General features: G+C 43.4%; 1 protein-coding gene across 2 annotated transcripts in view; it reads right to left on the bottom strand.

Annotated features, from left to right (window-relative positions):
• Window positions 1-19,900, bottom strand: part of Epb41l4a (erythrocyte membrane protein band 4.1 like 4A) — a 200,599-nt gene that overhangs the window by 55,311 nt on the left and 125,388 nt on the right. For both annotated transcript variants that reach the window (XM_048442513.3, XM_048442512.3), the window contains exons 7-12: window positions 19,386-19,506; window positions 17,293-17,380; window positions 14,663-14,751; window positions 14,060-14,123; window positions 2,797-2,888; window positions 1,117-1,194 (exon numbers count right to left, since the gene is read on the bottom strand). In XM_048442513.3, coding sequence (XP_048298470.2) covers window positions 1,117-1,194; window positions 2,797-2,888; window positions 14,060-14,123; window positions 14,663-14,751; window positions 17,293-17,380; window positions 19,386-19,506 — 532 coding nt within the window. The remainder of the gene's footprint in view (window positions 1-1,116; window positions 1,195-2,796; window positions 2,889-14,059; window positions 14,124-14,662; window positions 14,752-17,292; window positions 17,381-19,385; window positions 19,507-19,900) is intronic.

Here is a 19,900-nt window from a genome sequence, read left to right as displayed (position 1 = left end):
CACTGGAGACACTGGATATCTGCTGTTGGTCACCCTTAGTGACGCTCTCTTGTCTTAGATTTAAGACTTCAAAGAGGGTCATTAAAGAGAGGAATTAAAACCTGGCACACCGCAGTCCTGCAGGCATGATTTTTTCAATCTCCTGTGCAAGTATTTCATCCAGTGATGTCCCTAGTCAGCTGACAGAGTAGTCAGTCTCCCATCTCCTCGGTAGCATTTCTGCACCCTGCCTGGCTTCACTAGGCCTGGAAACCTGCTTCTCTGCCTAAGGAATACAGCATCTCTTAGACAGCAGAGTGGTTTGAGCTGAGTCTACATCTGCGGCCCTAACAGAATTCCTGAAACATCACAGCTCTCCACTGAACAGAAGGAACTGAAACAAGACAAATGTTTTTTCAAAATCCAGGGCTCACTCCCACTTTTAACGAAAGTGTTAAAGAAAGAGTTAGGCAACTGGCTGCACGATGGTCAAATTTTCTCTCCATGGGCTGATTCTATCTAATAGTCAAGAGCACACAGGTCATGGAGTCATGGATCCCACGGCACTGCTTCCTAGCTAGGCTATGTGGAAAGTCCCTTGGCATCCCTAAGCCCCAGTTTCTTCAATGTCGATAACATCACAGACGACTGTGAGGGTGAACTGAAGCTATAGAAAGTATTAAACAATAAAAACAAAATGCCCAACAACGTTGATACATAGTAAGCATTACTATGAGCAGGTTTATGCATATGTAGGTTATATATGTAAAAGCATGTTTGATGTCGAATAATTGTTCAGTATGGTATCAACCGAATATTCTAACATCACAACCGGTCAGTTATAATCCAGAATATCTGCTTTGTTCCATAATCACAGAACATAATTGGAGATAACTGATAATTACAGCAAAATGAAATCCTAAATATAACAAATTCCACTGTGCTCTAAAAGCCCATAACTTTACATAGCTAATGGAGAGGCTGGATACATTTAAAACTGAAAAGCCATTTCTGTCAAAAGATTTATTTACAGTACACTGGCATTGCTGGCAGCATGGAGGGGAGCCCACATATGTACAGGTAACTGAATTAACATGCACAAGTCCCAGGATGAGGGGTAGGGGAGATTCCACTTACCTGGGCCGATGCTTAGAACTTAGAGACCCGAATTTGCTGAGTTTTCTTGACAGTGAATTCGACTCTGTTTCTGGCATTCTATTTAATTTTAAAAAAGAAAACCAGAGACTTTTAAATACAAATATTTGTATAACATTTGAGCACACAGCTATACAAAAAACTATTTAGTAGAGATAGCTAAAATATTTTACTTATTCTACATACTCGGAGGAAATAACAATCAGCTATTATTTAAAAGATGTATTTTTACTGTGTATGTGTGTGTGCATGTGTGTGTGTGTGTGTGTGTGTGTATGCCCACATGAGTGAGGTGCTCGTGGAGGCCAGAAGAGGGCGTCAAATACCCTGGATATGGAGTTAAAGGTGATGAGTTGCCTGATGTGAGTTCTGGGAATTGAACTTGGGCTCTCTGCTAGGACAGCAGGCTCACTGAACAACTGAACCATCTGTTCAGCCCAATAACCATACCCAGTTACTTTAAGTTAAATCTGAACCCCGACTCCCTCATATTTCTGAAGTTCTCTAGGAAACGGTAATGGTAACACATTTTTCCTTATGTCATCTTGGGAATTTGTCACTGTTCTGATTTACTTGTGTGGAGGTTGAATGGCAGCCAATCACATCACACGTAGTACTGGTTCACTCTTTATGTACGATATGTTCCAACATTTCTCATTTCAGAGTACTTCCAACGGACACCACTATGGAGAGATCGGGGGCTGTGGGGAAAGTCTTGACCCCTAACAGATCAGCAAAAACTGTACAAAGGGTTCTTCTTTAGAGACTAGGCCTCATTATGTAGCTCTGTAGTTCCGGCCTGGAACTTGCTACGTAGATCAGGTTGACCTGGAACTTACGGAGATTTGCTTGCCTCTGCCTCCCATTATGGGATTCAAGGCTGAATGTACCTGGCAGGATTAACAGTCATTTTGTAATACTCAGTACAAACAGTATGGGAATAAGGAGAAGAATTCAATCTCGAGTCAATAAATAATGTGTTAACAACCGAAGTCAGTTTTGCTGTTTTGTTTTGATCTTTACAACAAAAAGACATGAAACAATAAAAAAAAGTATAATGATGTAAAAAGTGTACCTACAGAGCTGAGTGTGATAGCACATGTCCATCCCAGCACATGGGAGGCGGAGGCAGGAGGATTACTCAGTTCCACTGAGGTACCTTACAGGCTCTTTAACTGCAGTATGTTCACAGCAAAACACCAAATTTCCACCCCTGTCACATAGCTGCTAGGTAATTCTGAGCTTTTTCCATAAAGTTTTTAATATTTATCCCTGAATTGTTCTTACAGCGTGAGCAAAGAATATCAGCCTGAACATAAGTACACATGTAGATCACCACATGTGTGTATACATGTGCATATCAATCTGAACGTAAGTACATATGTAGATGCACCACACATGTATGCATACATGTGCATATCATTTCTGAACATAAGTACATTTGCAGATGCACCACACATATGTATATATGTGCATATCAATCTGAACGTAAGTACATATGTAGATGCACCACACATATGTGTATATATGTGCATTAACGCAACCAAGAGGATGAAGAGCTGAACAAATCAAGAAATATTTCTATGGAACTCAATACTTGTCATGAGCATCGAACAGCACCTTCATTTACTGTACCGGGAACAAAGTACTCCGTCGACATACCTAAAAAATGTATGATGCTCCACACTGCACTTCCAGAGGTGTTTGCAGGCAGTTTTGCTTCGAGCTTCGAAAAAGAACGAGGTTTCGTTACACTGCGAGAGACGGGGAGAGAACACCGGTTACTGGTTGTGACACTCTCTGGGGGGCAGCCCTCCTCAAGAGAGCAGAAATGCGGAAGAGCAGAGGTTAATGCGCACGCGCGCGCGCACACACACACACACACACACACACACACACACACACACACCACTATTTTTGGAAGGCTGCATTAAAAATTACTTTCCACTGTCTACAATTTTGAAACATAACTTCTATTTAAATCTCAGTGCAGTCACCTTTATAAACTCCTTCTATGTCGTCTCATGACTATGGATCATCCAAGCAATGGAACGAGAATCCAGAAAGTCTGTTCATTATAAGTGACCACTATACAGAAAACACTGATTGCAGAATTCACTCCTAACAAAGACAGGGATGCCCATACGTACAGTCCTTAACCCTACTGCTTTCCGAGACGGAGAAATCACACTTAGATTCTGTCTGGAGCATCTCAGAAGAAGCAGTGAGGGGACCACACCTCCACTACACTGAACTATTAGGTGCATAAAATTAAGTTCTATGGTAGATGCAGTGTGCCATGCATTAGGTATACAAAAATCTGATGGCTATTTTAATCTAGTGGTTATTTGATATATAAGAAACTAAGAACACATTAAAGGTAACTGTATTGCATGTGTGTGAAATGCTATTTTCAATGACTAAATGGAAAATAAAGCAAAACAGAAAAAGCATGAGACACTCTATGAAGTTATACATTGATAATTTAGCTTCAAATTTAAAAATCAAATGCTAGCTTTAAACACAGCAATTATTGTGGAATGAGTTTCCTGTGAACTCATAAACACAATGTTGACAGTGCACAGGAGTAACTGGGGTATCTGTCCACCATTTTAACAGGGAATGTAACGTTTGTACACATGAAGTTCCTCCCAAGCCCAGCCAGAATAACACTGCCTAACTTAGGAGTGTATTTGTAAAATGTGGGATACAACAGAAGCATGGCCACACGTTCACGCTGCAGCAAAGTCAGCCCAATACCAAAATCTTATGAGGTAAAGGAGGAAACGTAGGGAAATTCTCAGGGATTCAGTTTAGGTGTTACTGTGAGTAGACAGCAAGCGGGGAAAAAAACTGGAGATATGGCAGTAAGGTCAGGCCAACATATTAAAACGAAAGGTCCACAGAATGCCAAATGGGCCAGTAAGCACAGAGGAGCCCCAAGCAACAGAGAGGTCACATCGTCTGGTGCAGCAGTCTCCTGAGAGTGCCTAAGATGGTCAGAAGAGAGGGCAGGGGTTAAAGGGGAATCACAGGACAATGCTCATGAGGTGCGTCAGAGAGAGCCAGGAGACAAGGGTGTCAGCAAGGCTGTGGGGAGAGAGCACATATCTCAAAGGACACAGAAAGGCCAAGGGGGCTCCAAAGGCAGTTTCTGCTTTTCGTAGTGAGACTATCTGGTGACCTCTGTGCAAGACATAGGACTCTAACAAGAGACAAGGGAGAAATTCAGTGACTTCAGAACCCCTTTTCCTGACAGCGAAAGAAACTGAGGCTGGAGAGGAGTGGAGACAGGGCAAGGTAAGAAAGCTCAGGCTCCCGAGGAGATAGGAATGCCAAGAGAGCAAGCTTTCTCCTTCCAGGTTTCTTCTCAAAAGCACAGGCGATCCAAGATGGATTCACAGTAACAATTCGATCCCCCTCACTGATAATTGTCTCCACTTCCCCTCTACAGACCTGGTTACCATTGGGTTAACCTCACTACAATACCCAGGTCACTTTTCAAAGTTTGCCTGTGAGTGTGTCCTGCAGGGGTAAGTCACTAAGGAAACGCGAATGCCAGGGCAGGCGGCCTCTCCCTAGGCCACACATGGGGACAGGCCATCTCCCCGCGCTTCTCAACAAAGGGAGCCCAGATGTGGCAGTGCACACTGGGCCTCACCATGGATGGCAAACAGGAGCTGAAGTCGGTTTCTAGCACACTCACATCTCAGCAGAAACATCCGCCAAGAAGGTATCTAAGTACCTAAGTCAAACTCTCAAAAATGTTAATTACTTAGAACCTGTATTTCCAAAAGCACAGGGGAAATTTAAAATTATCCAGTCTTTAAACTCCATTTCCTCCTCATTTCAAAATTTCCTCAGATTGTTTTCCACTTCATCCTCTACATGTCTGTATTATTTTTGCTTTTCTTATTGGAAGCCAGTCAAGGAGTAAAGGAGTACCTTGGTTTTTCTCCCCCCGGTTCCCATTCCCTCCCCTCTTCCCACTCCCCCCACCTACCCCGGGATATCTAATTCTTAATATGTATTTTAATCTATCATCACTTAATGAAAAGATAAAAGTTACTTCAAATCCAACTGGAACTTGGGTTTTCTCGAGTTTTCTTGGGCACCGACAGAGGGGCAGAGGAGCCTCCCACAGGCCTCCTAATTACCCCTGCCGTGAACAAATGCAAGTACGAACTCATTCCCCGTGTGCAGAAGGCTTCAGAGAGGCCGCCTGTTTTCTGTGGCGTTACTGACAGCATGAGTCAAATAGTAAAGGAAGATTAATGCTAAGCCAGGAGCCAGGTACTCTGAGGAAATTCTGTGTACTTCTGTCATGTGCTGCTGGCACCAAGGAGCTGACAGAGCACTTGGGGACCATTTCAAAACAGACGTGGCCACGCACACATTTCCACTCAGCCCACGAGGCAGCTTATCTGAAGACTGAGAGAGCCATCCGGAGTAACAGCTAAAATCCCCTGCCCAGCATCCAAAGCGTGCTATGTTACTCAGACGCCTTCGGAGCTTCGGTCATTCACACAGCAAGCAATGCTGCTGTCTGGATCTGTCCTCTTTGGTTGATAAGTTAACTAAGCTTATGTCGTTTGTATCTAAGACAGAATATGGACAACACTGTCCCTTGGGTCACTAAGGAGACTGAAGTAGAGCAAACCCTTGATTGCAATATTCATTAGAACTCAGAACCTGTATTATCATTCGCAAAGGCCCAGCTGGGCACCTTTCATCTTCTTGGTTTCTCTTCATCTTTTCTGCTGTCTCTCTTGCAGAGCTTAAAGTGGGGGAGGGAGGGGACTGCTTGCTTCTGCTCCTTGCTGCCACACTTGACTGGATCATGGAAGTGGTTTACACTGCCAAGGCACGGCTGCTTAAGGCATCTTGGGCCACTCCATTTTCCGTGTCTCTCAAGCCTGTGTTCTTGACACAAGAGCCTGTGTTACAGAATCCTGTGTTCAACCAGCTTCTCCTTGTTTCTATGGAGACAGTCACAGGTGGGTGTCCCTCCTTTCCTCAGCCCCCTGGAATTATAGGAATGAGCACGTTCACAATCCTATCGAACACCTCCCACATCCAAGGTCACCAGAAGTAACTCAAGATATACGGGGGAGGGGAGGACAATGAGATCGTGGGTAAAGGCAGAGGACCTGACATCAATCCCTCGGATGATGGAAAGAGAGAACGAACCCCCACAAGCTGTCCTCTGACCTCCACATGTGTCCCCCCAGTGCATACACAAACATTCACAGATACAAATCCATAAATACATGTAATTGTGAAAAGGTACACTGAACGGGCCACTGGCAGGCAAAAGAGATCCGTGTTTCTAAAGATGGTAAGGTAAAGCCATTCTGCAAATACCTGGAGGCCTGTGGCAGAGGCCCTTCCTACCAAGGCCTCGCTGGATAACCAAGAGAGGCTCGAGAGAAACGTAACATTTGAAATCTGTAGGTATGTTTGCATTCAATCTAAACAGGAGGTTGAACTCTTAAATTTACTTTAGGCATGAAGGGGGGAACAAAAAGAAGAAGAAATTTGATAACAATCGACTGAAATAACTCTTCTCAGCTGCTCAGAAAGCAAAGGCAAGCAGTGAAATTAGAAAACAGACCTGCTCTTCAGACGGAAGCTCACACTAGAGACATAGAATGTTAAGCAGATGCGGGAATTTCTTCTTTCAAATGGCAAGACTAGATGGGTGCTGTTTGAAGCGCTGAATTATGCTGGCATACACGAGATGCCGGGTTTCTCTCCACGGCTTTCATCATCTTTCATTACTCTTTCCTCAAGTTCAAACCTGATTCTTTAAAACGCCGCTTTTGTTATTACTTGAAAAGGGGAGTCGGAAAGAAATGTTAAAACCCTGAGTAGACTTCACCTTGTTCTCCCAAGATAAGCTTCAGTAACAACCCCCCCTTAAAGGGCAAGTCTCACAATGCTAGTGCCGTAAGGTATTTACATACAAAAGTCTATGGGATGCCAAGTAAGAATGGGGCATGCTGGGTAATCACACACGGTTTAATGTGGCTATGTGCACTGTCAGTGTTCACTAGGCAAGGGACTGGGGTGTTTACCTAGTTAATTTGAACAAAGAACTATCTGTGTCTTAAGAAAATATATTTTACGTCCCTCAGTATAAAAAATATAAATACAAATGCTCCTCTACACGCATGCAGCATGTACAGTATGCACGTAAGTTCACATAAGCTCAAACACTGTGGAGATGGACAGTATAGCTTTGTTTGGTTTGGGTGTTTGTTGTTATTTGGTTTTTGGGAGAAGGTCTCACTATGTCACCCTGGTTGGTATTTCTTTACAAAGGACTAAAGCAAGGGCTGGGGAGATAGCTGAGTGGGCAACATGCTTGCCACACAGGACAAGGGCCTGGGAACTGTTACTAGGAAACAGCCTAACAGCATGGCTGTGCTTGTTGGCATGAAGGTACAGGTATCTGGGAAAATGTTCTGAGCTTCTAATGGATCAACTCCTTTATTCATATTTAACCGTAGTTAACAGTCTTCACTCTAAAACCTGATCCTTTTTTAAAAAAATGGCATAATCTATTTTAATCATGGAGAATGTTGGAAAATGAATTAAAAGATGAGGCAGAGGCAGAACCGTGGTCTTACAGATAGATGTAGGCTTCCCTGCAGCCTGGCCCTAGCTATCCAAAGGCAAGAGTGGCAGGCACAAGGTGATCTCGTAGGGGTTACAGCAGGGGCCCAGGGCCAAGACAGCTCCAATTGAGAAGCTCATCTGTCAGCATTGGGCTAGGCACTTTCAGTCTCCGGAGGCTTCTACAGGTAGACATTCTATACCCCCCATCTGCCCCCATCCCCACCCCCCAATGCTGATGAGGGACGCAGGTGAGACAGTAACAGTGAACTGTGCAAAGTTAGCAGTGCGTGGAAGTCTTGAGCTCACACGTTACCCAGCCACAACCCCAGTAGTTCATTCTTAGGTCAGAAAACTCAAAACCAAAACGCTACATGAAACCAAGATCCAAATATTACTGAGGGCCACACTTCATAATCTATGTTTCAGGTACTTTCATAAAGTGGATAGAAAGGCAAAATTGTCTACCTGTCAGCTGGGGAGGAACATACAGAAATGTCACACAACAACCCACATACGCACTTACCCTTTGGCTGAACAAGCCTCCTCCAAAGAACAGATGACACACATCCAAAACCCAAACACACGGATGGACAGTTACGGAGTGAAGGAACACAAAGTATTTCAAAGCTACCTAAACATTCGGCACAAACAGTGGGCTGTATGCACTGTGGGACCCGCACCCACCGGAGTCTGTAAGAATGAGGGGAAAGGTGAGGCTCAGCGGGGAAGAGCCTGTGAAGCACACACAAGGCCCTGCACTCCACCCCAGCACCACAAAAGAAAAACAATAAAAAAAGAACTAGAAAGTTCCTAATGAACTGATACAGAGTTATTCCTGGATAAAAAAGGAGAAACGGACAAATACTTTTGTACCATGCTATCTTCTAGTTAAGGAAGAGTAATCCAAGGACATATGTGCACACCTTCTCTCACACATACGCTTTTCTTTAAACAAACAAACAAACAAACAAACCATGGGGAAAACGACCTAGAAAGCAGCAAAATTCAATAGCTTCAAGGAAGATAAGAAACAACCTAAAAGAGTTGGGGAATTTGTGATGTGCCTCCGCGGGTATCCTTTTGTAGTTTCAACCTTTGGAAGAATGTTACTAACATTCTGCATATTTAAAAAATAGACTTAAACAAGCAGGAATGTAAGGCAGAGGGAACCATAACTGGAAATAAATAAACCTAATTAGATTTTGAGGGTATACACAACCACAGCAGTGAAGAAGGAAGAAAGGAATGAAGGGGGAGGGGAGGAGCCAAGTAAACTGTGAACAGAAGACAGTATAGGTCCTTGGCCCACACTTATGGGTAAAGAATTGCAATTTCAGTGTTTTGACCAAAGCAATTCTGAAACTATTTGATATGTACTTTAGGACTAAGCAAACGACTAAATATGTAGCTACCGGAAACAAAGGTTCTTGTGGCCGAAGAAAGGGCATAAAACATGAAATGGGAAAGGCAAGAGAGAGGCCTGGATGAAGCAAACTCATAATTTCTACACTATATATGAATGTGCATACACTTAAATGCACACGCACGTTTGTAGACCTTTGCATTTCATGTAGGTGTATCGTGGGCAGTGCTTGTGTATATGCATGTATGCAAAGATTCTCTACTTCTGGCCACTGAAAAGCTCGGAAAAGTCACTGAGGAGAAATAATCACCTTCTAGCCAAGACCTGGACCTTGGCCCACTGCTAGGAACCAGTGACCTTTAGAGATGTGGCAGATACTAAGCTAGGGACAAAACAGACACAAGATGCATCTAAACATCAGAGCACACTAAAGGGAAAACAGTACCACAATGATGATGGGACAAGGATGATGGGAACAGGTCTGAGGAGCACGGAGGTCAGGTCCGAGGAGCACGGAGGTCAGGCTGGGGGATTTATACTAGTCAAATCTAGGAATTCTTGACCATCAAAATCTCTAGGTGCTGGACTGTATCATAAATCATTGAGGGGGAAAATGTTAATAAGTCTATGTAAAAAAAAAAAACCAGACGAATAAATGAAAGGGAGAGAGGGTAGGACTGTTGCCTATAGTGAATGCTGAGGTCTGAAGATAAATGTGAAGGGGAAATGGGAGAACTAGAAAACCAACATTTCCCATCATTATCGTAAAAGACTAGATTGGGTAAAAAGGCCAAGTGAATCCTAACTACACAGGAAAATGCTGACAAGAAAGAAGTGCTTGCGCTGATTTACTGTGTCTCCCTGTAAACTACTGACTGTCAGCTTGGGGGATGGGTACCCACATCAGGAATTAGACATAGAAGAAATTAGGTGACATCACAGCCAGCAGCTCAAACGTCACAGACAAGGGCCAGCGGACGGTCACCACGTGCTTCCAGCTGTGACACCACGAGACAGACACCACCTCACCACTGTGACTACAGAGCCGGGAATGCATGATACACTAACCACAACCCATCAGAAAAGCATGGAAGGAAGACTCAGCAACGGTAGGGTAAAGGTTGTGTTTAAACATTTTGGTCATAAAAGACAAACGAATGTTAGGAAAGCACTCCAGACTGAAGGGTGCTAGCCAGAGTCTATGACAGGGCGGAGACATAGAGCATGGGGTGTTATCAGGTCATGCAACAAGATAAGAGGATTTACAGCAAATTGGCAGCAGTGATATGTTTTATGTGCAAGGACCCCCGTATTACGTAAACCAACCTCCTGGGTTGACCAACAGTGACCAACCACTCCTGGCCACCATCACTTCCTGTGAACACTCCCCAAAGCTCTGCCAGGTTCTGCCAGGATGTCTAATTACTCCTGGCTGCGTTGCCAGGAACCTTTTGGTCTCACATCTTGTGACACTAAGCTTAGCTGAGTTTAGTATCATGATACATCGTACATGCAAGTACTCCTGTATCGCTTACAAATATGCTTCCTACAGGCCAAGCCCCAGGCTCGGTGTTGGGGATTGCACCCTCTCACTGTTGCCAGAGCTCAAAAATCTGATTCCAAGTCCTTCCCAAACTCTTTTTTTTTTTTTTAAGGAAAAAAAAAAAGCAGGGGAAAGCTAGAGATGGTTTAGCATTGCTTTGAGTTCAGTTCTCAGCAGCCATATCAGACAGCTCACACCTTCTGTAACTCCAGCTCCATGGAGATCCAATGCCCTCTTCTGGACCTCACCAACAGCTGCACTCAAGTGTGCACATACACACATACAACCATACACAAACACATGCATTAAAAATAGAACATAAAACCGTTCAGAAGCAGAAAGAAAGCATGCCAGTGGGAGGTGGCACACGCCTTTAATCCCAGAACTCGGGAGGCAAAGGCAGGCGGATCTCTGTGAGTCTGAGACCAGCCTGGCCTACAAAGTGAGTTCCAGGACAGGCTGATACAAAGAGAAACCTTGCCTTGAAAAGCGTGCATTTGCAAAAACAACAATAAAAACAGTAAAACACATGAAAATAGAACTTACAAAACTCCAAGCAGGCACATATATACAAATACAACAAGAAGGCAAATCTTCAGAATACAATAGTAAGTACAAAGCACACACATGCTGAGCATGGTGCCTTGCCTAGCATTCCAGCACTTCAGAAGCAGAGGCAGGTAGACTCATGATCCCAAGACCAAATGGCCGACAGAGTAAGACTCTATCTCAAAATCAACTAAAAATAAAAAGATGTACACAACCATACAGAGATAATATCTCTATGTATGCATATATAGACACATAATACATTTATACTAATGAGGCAAAAAAAATCAATAAGCAGTCATACCAAACTGTTAATAATAATTATCTCTAAATTTTCAGGTAATGGGAAATGCTGATTTTCTTCTTTGCATTATACTTTCCATATCATCTACCATTGTTATGTGAAACCTTTATTCAGAGTTTATATTTCCTGTGAGGTGCAATTTAAGCCACAGTGCACTTTGAAGCGTATACCATGCATGAAAGTATCTCTGAACTTGGCCTCAAAGCACCCAGCAAAAGCGCGGAGTTAAGTCTCTTTAACCAGACCAGTCGACCAGAAAACCAGCAGACTAAGCATTTCAGCCATTTCTCAAGGTGAATGAGATTACTGTTCCAGGTGATGGGTTTTAAGGGGCATTTTAATTCAATCTGTGATTACAGTTAGGCCTCCATAATAATCAACTTAATTCTACCATTATGCAAATCACTGCTTCACAGAGAGGAACCTTGATGTGGGGGAGGGGGGAGCCCTGCAAGCAAGAACACTCAGGAAATAGAATGTTTTGGTTAAATTAATGTGCCTATTTAAAAATAAATTTAGGACGAGGCATGGTGTTGGACTCCTGAGATCCCATCACTTGGGAAGAAGAGGTGGGCAATCAGGAATTCAAGGTTATAGCCAGTCTGGGCATTAAAAAGGAAAGGATCTGCAGTCACTGACCAGCTTTGGCACCTAACTTAAAGGTCACTTATAACTGTAGGTGGTCAGAACCCAGGACAGTGGGAATGGGACTACTCAGCCTCCTCCCAATATCCACTCTATCTCAGAGCTGGGAAGGGCCCTGGGCTGAGCAGAATGCCTAGGAACCAGCTGCTATCCAGAGATGGTACCACAGAGAGTGCACTGGGAGTGATGTAATGTCGTCAATGGTGCTGCCCCGAGTTTTGACTGGGAATGAAGAGGTCTAAGAAGCTAAAAGTTCAGGGTACTGGCGACCTTACCATTTCCTTTCCTGAGACAACAGAAGAAACATTAAAGCGGTGATAACACATGGAGAGAGAGAGAGAGAGAGAGAGAGAGAGAGAGAGAGAGAAGGGAACTCACAAAAATAATCTAGGCCTAAGGGGAAGGATGTCCTAGATAACAGGGACACTTCCATGGGGGTCCTAGCACGGTGCCTGTACCTCCTGCCAAGCATCATTTTTTAATGCATTTAGTAGATGGGATTCTTTGCATTAATCACGTGAACCCCATGGCAAGACAGGGAGAAAATTGCAAAACCCAACTAACTACCTTTCCTACTTATCAAATCTACTCATACCTTAGTGAATGTTTTAAGACTGACATATCTAATTAGGAGTTAAAAAACAAAATTAATTTCCATCCCCCGCCAAAAAAAGGAAAAAAAAAACAAAATTAATTTCCATCCCCCACCAAAAAAAGGAACTATACAATTAAGAGCCTGTATGTGACTTTGGGACTACCACTGTCTGAGAAGTCGAGACTCTCTCATTCTCACAAGTTCAAATTCATCTCAAACCCGATTTCAATTTTATCAATAATAACAGCCAATTTTTTTCTCCACAGAAGAAGAACAAACAGCATCAGAGTTTGGGTCTTTGAACATCTCAAAAGTCAGCTCATTAGCCACTTCACAGATGTCACAGAGGACTCTCTAAACGTGAGACCCTCTGCTAAAAACCATGTTCCCGACCCGTGGGGATGCCACACTGTGCTGACAGCTCCACAAGTGGCCACAGAAGCACCGGTTTATACCTAAAATCTTTTTAGCACCAAAAGAAAAAAAAAAAAAGGTCAATTCAAAGCTTGCTGTGGTAGCACACTCCTATAACCCCAGCACTTGGGAGGCTGAGGCAGGAGGACTGCTGTGAGTTCAAGTCTATGCTGGGCTACACAGCAAGAGGCCAAATAAGAAACATACCAAGATCCTGTCTTTAAAAGAATTATGAAGAGTAAAAGAAGCCAGTTCACCTCCATGCTGGGTTTCACTCTGTGTGAAGAGAGTAAGAGACAGAGGAATGGATTCCTCCTATAGCATCTGTTTATCCCACATGGGCTGCACTAGCAGCACACAGGCAGCACAATTTTCACAGGCAGATCAAAAGGAATCATCCTCATCCTTGCCATCTTTGACCAGCTTCTAAAAGCTACCTGTGAAGGCATGAAAGCACAGCCAGGCACAGACACTGCACCTATGTCAAACACTGCCAGGGTGCCCAGCCCTCGACTCCCAGTCTCCCTTGAAAGCGTCCAGAATTTCCACCCAGTTTATGTGTCACGTTCAGCAGGTTAAGAACAGATGTGTGGTACCCAGCGGGTTGTTTTGTTTACTCTGGAGCAAACCAAAGATGCACTTCTGCAGTTCCACGCAGTTCACACCTTTCAGATTATATGAATCCCACCTTCGCAGGCAGGACTGAAACGACATTTTCCCCATTCCCATGTCCCTTTCTCGTCCACAAGAAATGTGTATGTGACATGGTTAGCCTGGTTCCACATGGCTGCAGCTAAGGAAAGGGTGGTAACTTCACAATGTCTTTTAAGTTACTAATGAGAAGGCAAGACCTGCTCTTCACAGGAGAGCTATGTGCCCACGAAAACTTACATCTTTCCCCAGGACTCTGAGTTCGAACTGGGTCTCCTTGAAGTGCACCTTTGTAATCCGGGGCCTGAAAAACAAAGCAGACAGCACTGGGGTTGCTGTTTTCTGAACTTTTCAGAATTCAGAAGGGTATCCAGCAGGAGAAGATTGAGCGATACAGGCTCTTTTATGTACTGTTGAGGACACTACGGAACATCCCCGCAAGTCCTCTGCTCTGGACACCATCCCTATGTTTCTCCACAAATACACAAACAAGCTTAGAATCCCTGTGCCCTGAGGGTCCCACAGTTCCCCAATTCCTTCATTTCTTCCCTTCCATTCCTTCCCAGTTAGAGCTAAAACTCCAGTAAGACCTGGATCCATGGGCCACCAGCGCACATGAGGATGGGTGGGAAATCCTACTATATAGCTTCCATGGACGAGAGAGTCCAGAACAACCACAACTGAAAATTACAATGAAGATACATACATTTACAATCACTTTCATCCAGTGACCTATCACTACTGAAAAGATACGTAATTTTAATCCTAGACCCATTGGCACACAAGTTCCCAAACCCAATGTATGCAGTACACAACCTTAACTTGTCCCCAAGCTATACTTACCAGAAATACTTCCCGACTTGCTTTTTATTCTTATAGACAACAACACCTACTGGAGTTAATCCTAAGAAATACTCAGACTTGTTTTCTCCCTGGGGAAAAAAAAACACATATATGCTGTGGAATAATGCTACTGTACACTGTAAAAATTTGTCATTCATATTCAATTAATAAAATGCTGATTGGTCAGTTGCCAGACAAGAAGTATTGGTGGAACAACCAGACTAGGAGAATTCTGGGAAGAGGAAAGGCAGAGATGCAGTCACCAGCCAGATGCAGAGAAAGCAAGATGAGAATGCCTTACTGAGAAAGGATACCAAGTCACATGGCTAAACATAGACAAGAATTACGGGTTAATTTAAGTTGTAAGAGCTAGTTAAAAGTAAGCCTGAGCTAAGAGGCCAAACAGTTTATAATTAACATAAGCTTCTGTGTGTTTCTTTGGGACTGAACAGATGCAGGACTGGGCAGGACAGAAACTTCCATCTGCACATATATTCTCAGGACCACTGACTTATTCATAAAGAAGTTCCTAGTAAAACTATAATTGGCCATACAAACATATTTGTTAGAATGGTTGTATAATTAACAACAATTATATAACTAGGATATAATTAAAATTGGATTCAAGTTTTGAAAGACATCAAGCCAAAAAAAAACTAGCTAAACTATAATAGCAATTAATTTGATGTTCTGCCCCACCTCCAGTCCTTAAAAACACTTTTGTTAGCATCAATCCACGCTTCTGACTTCAGTTCATCAAAAGAAGCACGGAATGACAATCAGTTCAAGGCTGCATATGCAATGGTGCTTACGTCCAGGTGGAATCACCATACAGCTTAAAATACTGATGAGGACGAGACACCAAATGAGTTACCCTAGACTCTCCAGTGACAGAGGCCAAGTGTCAGAACACATGGGGCTTCAGATAATTCTGTAGCCATAGCCTGAGACCCACTGGCTTCTACCAGCGGTGCTTTCAAGCGATTTGTCTTGATTTTTCTCTCTACTGTGGATAGAGCTGGGCCCAGTTTACCAGTACCATAAGTCTCATGAGAAATTTTAGGCGGCTGCCTGCAGACAGAGACTTCGATTTCCTGAGGTCTACCATGGTCCTTCCGATCACCACTTGTAACTGCAAGACCATTCAAATAATGAGAAGTGCAATCCCTTCCCATAAATCCTAGAGAACATTCATTTCCAGGCTGTGGCAAACTTCAAAAAACAGGGCCCTGAAATGACAGAGCCACAGGCCAGGTGGGCACCAGGAACACGCACAGAGCTGTCTGCTGAATGGCCTGCAAGCCAAAGACAACTAAGACAGCTACTGCAGAAAAACCCCGTCACTGCCAACCTTCACCTTGAGAGGGATGGAGGACCTACCAGATCTGGGCCATTCCCCATACATCCTTACCAGTGCCTTCCAAAGCCAGAAGACCTGATTAGGAACTAAGATAGGTGTTACAGAATCAAAGCATTTTGCAGACGCCTCTATACATTTCCGAGGGGGTGTGTATTTTTTAAACATTTCCAAACCTACCCAGAGGCCAGTAGAGGAGAAGACAATGACTTCATGGAGTTTTAAAGATACCTTCCTTCCTTCTTTCATTTCTTACTACACGGTTCAGGCTGGTCTCAAGCGTGAGACTGTCTGGCCTCCACCTGGGACTACAGTGCTGAGATTACCGGACCGTGCGACCCAGATCTGAGAGGCGTTCCATCCTCTAAGGAGACCACCATCTATTACCAGGGAACTTTTAGATCCTCCAAGCCTTGGAACTTCCATTATCACAATAAATGTGTACTCACAGGCGCTGCTCGCTATAAAAGTACTATGAACCAAGAGCAACAGCAGACGCATGGAAACCCAGCACTCCTCAGGTAAAGACAAGAAGAGTTTGAGCCAGCCTGGGCTACACAGCAAGACCCTGCCTGACTGAATGAATGAACAAGAAGTTTGGTTTCTTGTCTCAGGCAACACCAGTGAGCTAAAGGCATGCTACAAAATGAATGCAGGAATGGAAATATGGAAGAGGTAGTCAAAGAGAAAGGTCTGAGAGGGCGGGGCCTGGCTCTAGACCACGCCTGCAGACCCGATGCATGCTCGCTGACAACAGCTGGCAGTTTCCATAGCTACTGAAGGAAACTGGCAGACATATTTCTACCCAGGCACTGACTCTCCTGTTGACAGGACACTGTCCACTCAGCCTGGATCCACCAGCCACTGCACCAGGACGGTTCCCCAACACCTACTTCACCTGGCAAAGAGCTTTATGTTTTTCTGCCGTAAAAATCTATTTTTAGAAAATCCTCCCGTTTTCTGTCTTGCATCAATTACAGACCGATTTTAAACCGCTTTGGCATTCAGCTAAGCCCTTTGGAACTCTTATCCAGATTGTGTTTGCAGGCCCAGTTAATTGTTTTCGACACGTGGAAATACAATCACAGACTTTTATGCAAAACTCATTAGGGTTTAATCCAGGTAAGGGCTGCTTTAAGTTCGAGGACCACAGAAGGAAGAATCATCTGCTTGCTAAACAAGAGGCCGGTGGCCTCCCTCAGGGAGTTTCTCTGACTTTTCAACAAAAATGTCATCAGCTTAAAATATTTTGTGTTAATTAAATGTTACTCACATAGACAGGATGGAGGTCAACACCGTACATCTCCAGGGATTTGGCAGTCCTCAAGTAATTCAGCTCGGCTTCAGAAGGAGCCTGACCCCTACCCAGAATAAAAACAAAGACTTTTTACTCATAGCTACCCCCTACTTAGAGAGAAGGACACTTCAGTGTGCTTACTAGCAAAACAAGGAAGAGTCTGCACTAATGCAATAGCTAAGGCTTAAAAATGAACAAAAAGAAGAAGAGGAAGAAGAAGAGGAATAGGAAGAGGAAGGAAGGAAGGAAGGAAGGAAGGACGGACGGACGGACGAACAAACTAAGGCTTTATCCTCAGAGAAGAACTTGGCCTTCGGGTGACAAGAAGTTAATATTTATATTAAGTTAATTTCATTTACCAAACCTATTTCTGCTCATTATGGCCTATTCCCCAAATTCTCACTATGTATTAAAAAACTCTCAGTTTCAAAAGCTCCCAAGGAGATTATTGAGAATATAAGCATTCAAATTAAAAAGCAGCCACTTCCCGAGGAGCAAAATGTCGCCACGCACCAGCACCAGCAGCTGTGCATTAGAAGCAACAGGAGCTGGCACCACACCAGGCAAGGAGTGGAAGGCCCCGCTAGCCAGCGGGGGTCACACCAACGGCTCCCGAGCACAGGTGCGGTGTGGAAGCACATTAGCAACCCACAGGAGCCGTGAAGTGCCTGTCACTTCCATCACTGGGTACAGAAATCTTCCTAAGGCCTTCACTGGTGGCACTATCCAGTGAACACCATTTGCTCTTAATGAGGGTGAGCATCTGCCAGAAATCTCCGTGGATGAATGGGGAGGGTAGCGTGTGGGGGCTGAAGGCTAACAAAAGATAAAAGCTGCTAAGAATGTCTAAAACTTGAGACTCCTCTCTGATGCATTCCATCACTTCGGCTACTATGCGCTCAGATGAAAGCCTGGAAGAGCGTCCTTCATAAACTGGTCAGAAGAAAGCTACCAAGTTCTGATCATGCTTTATGCCTAGAAGGAGATAACCGGCTGCACTATCACATAAAACGCGTACGAGGGCCTTTATCCAAAGCCCTATAATTTCAAAATATAGCTGCTCTTTGAAACTCCTAATAGAATTAGTATTCGCAGACCGTGCCAAACACGCTGCCCTTTATACTGTGTAACAAGCTCTCTCTTGTTAGCATCCACTTCAGCAAAACCTTCAAACGAAGGATTCTATTTTCAGGCTACAGAGCATCCTGGGTGCATGCTAATCCAAGATGGAGAGTTGGCCCCCTCTGATTCCTATTCAGCAATCGACTTCTGCCTCTACCCACTGAGGCAGAGCCATTCAGCAAACACTTTTGTTGAGCAGATTAATTCTACATTTTTTTCTTAACTATAATAGATCTGAAACCAAGTATATTCAAAGGGGAATGTTATATAAGAAGCCAAAAACGGCAAAGTTAATCAGTATAGAGGATTTAGTCAAAATAACTATAATTAAATTATAACTTCAGTGCTCTGGGCTATTAACTTCGAGTCTTCCCAGAGGAGCATGGGAACTCTCGAGGTGCACCATGGCTGGCACAATGACTGGGGGAGCCCCACGACACTGTCCTCATAAGCATGGACTCGTTGCTATGGCCTAGACAAAATTTTTTGCTTCTAATTCTAAAGATTTACCTACTTTCCACGGGGCAAATCTCAAATGCACAAAGGTATATTTAGCTATTTTCCTATAGTTAAAAGTAATATCTATACATTACAGAATTTCACAAGATAGTAGTGGTGGGGAAAAAAATACCAAACCTAGCTCTTACAGAATGACTCTGCTTATATAAAACCACAAAACAAAAATCTATACAAAACCATTTTTCTCTGCGGAAATTATACAGAGAGGAGAAGTCGGAGGTCATTAACCAAAACTGTGGCATCTTTAGGTACTGGGTTTACTGTCGCCTTTATATTATTTAGATAACGGAATTTTCGATGAGCATTTATTGTTATAAAAGTAGCAAAAGGAAACGAGCAATGGGTCACAGGCGAACTTATCGCAGGAGCACGTTATGACTGTCTCAGCTGACTGCTGACGGCTGGCACAACATGAAGCATGATCCTACATCAGAGTCTTGTGAATCCGTTCTATGGCCTCTTCCAGCTCCTCCTTCTGGTCAGGAACAAAGCGGTACTCCGACACATACCCTGCAGTGTGCTTATAGGGGTCGTGATCGCCAAGTTCAGCTGGAACACAAGTGGAATTGTATTCATAGAGGTTTTCTCTTAACTATCACAATAAGGGTATTTTAGGGAAATGTTTCTAAAAATAAAGGAATGGAATTTTCCTATCACACTAAAATATTTTTTCATCAAAGGCCTTAACAATTTATTGATGTAGCTAATTACTAAATAACTTTGCTAAAACATTACTAAAAAATAGCTTCACCAGAGACGTATGTGTGGTATAAACAAATCAGAATTTAGAAAGTCTACATTTTTGCTTTCCCACAGAGCCTATCATCATTTTATTTCAATTATTCTTATCAGTATATATGAAATACAATGAATATGCACATTTTGAATAACATAGCTACTAGAGATGAGGGCATGTATTCTAGGAACACTGGAGATGATCCCA

This window comes from Myodes glareolus, chromosome 13, assembly GCF_982192425.1.
Source record: "Myodes glareolus chromosome 13, mMyoGla1.1, whole genome shotgun sequence".
Taxonomy (NCBI): Eukaryota; Metazoa; Chordata; class Mammalia; order Rodentia; family Cricetidae; genus Myodes; species Myodes glareolus.
Note: the sequence above shows the minus strand (reverse complement) of the source record. Positions and strands in the feature narration are given on the sequence as shown.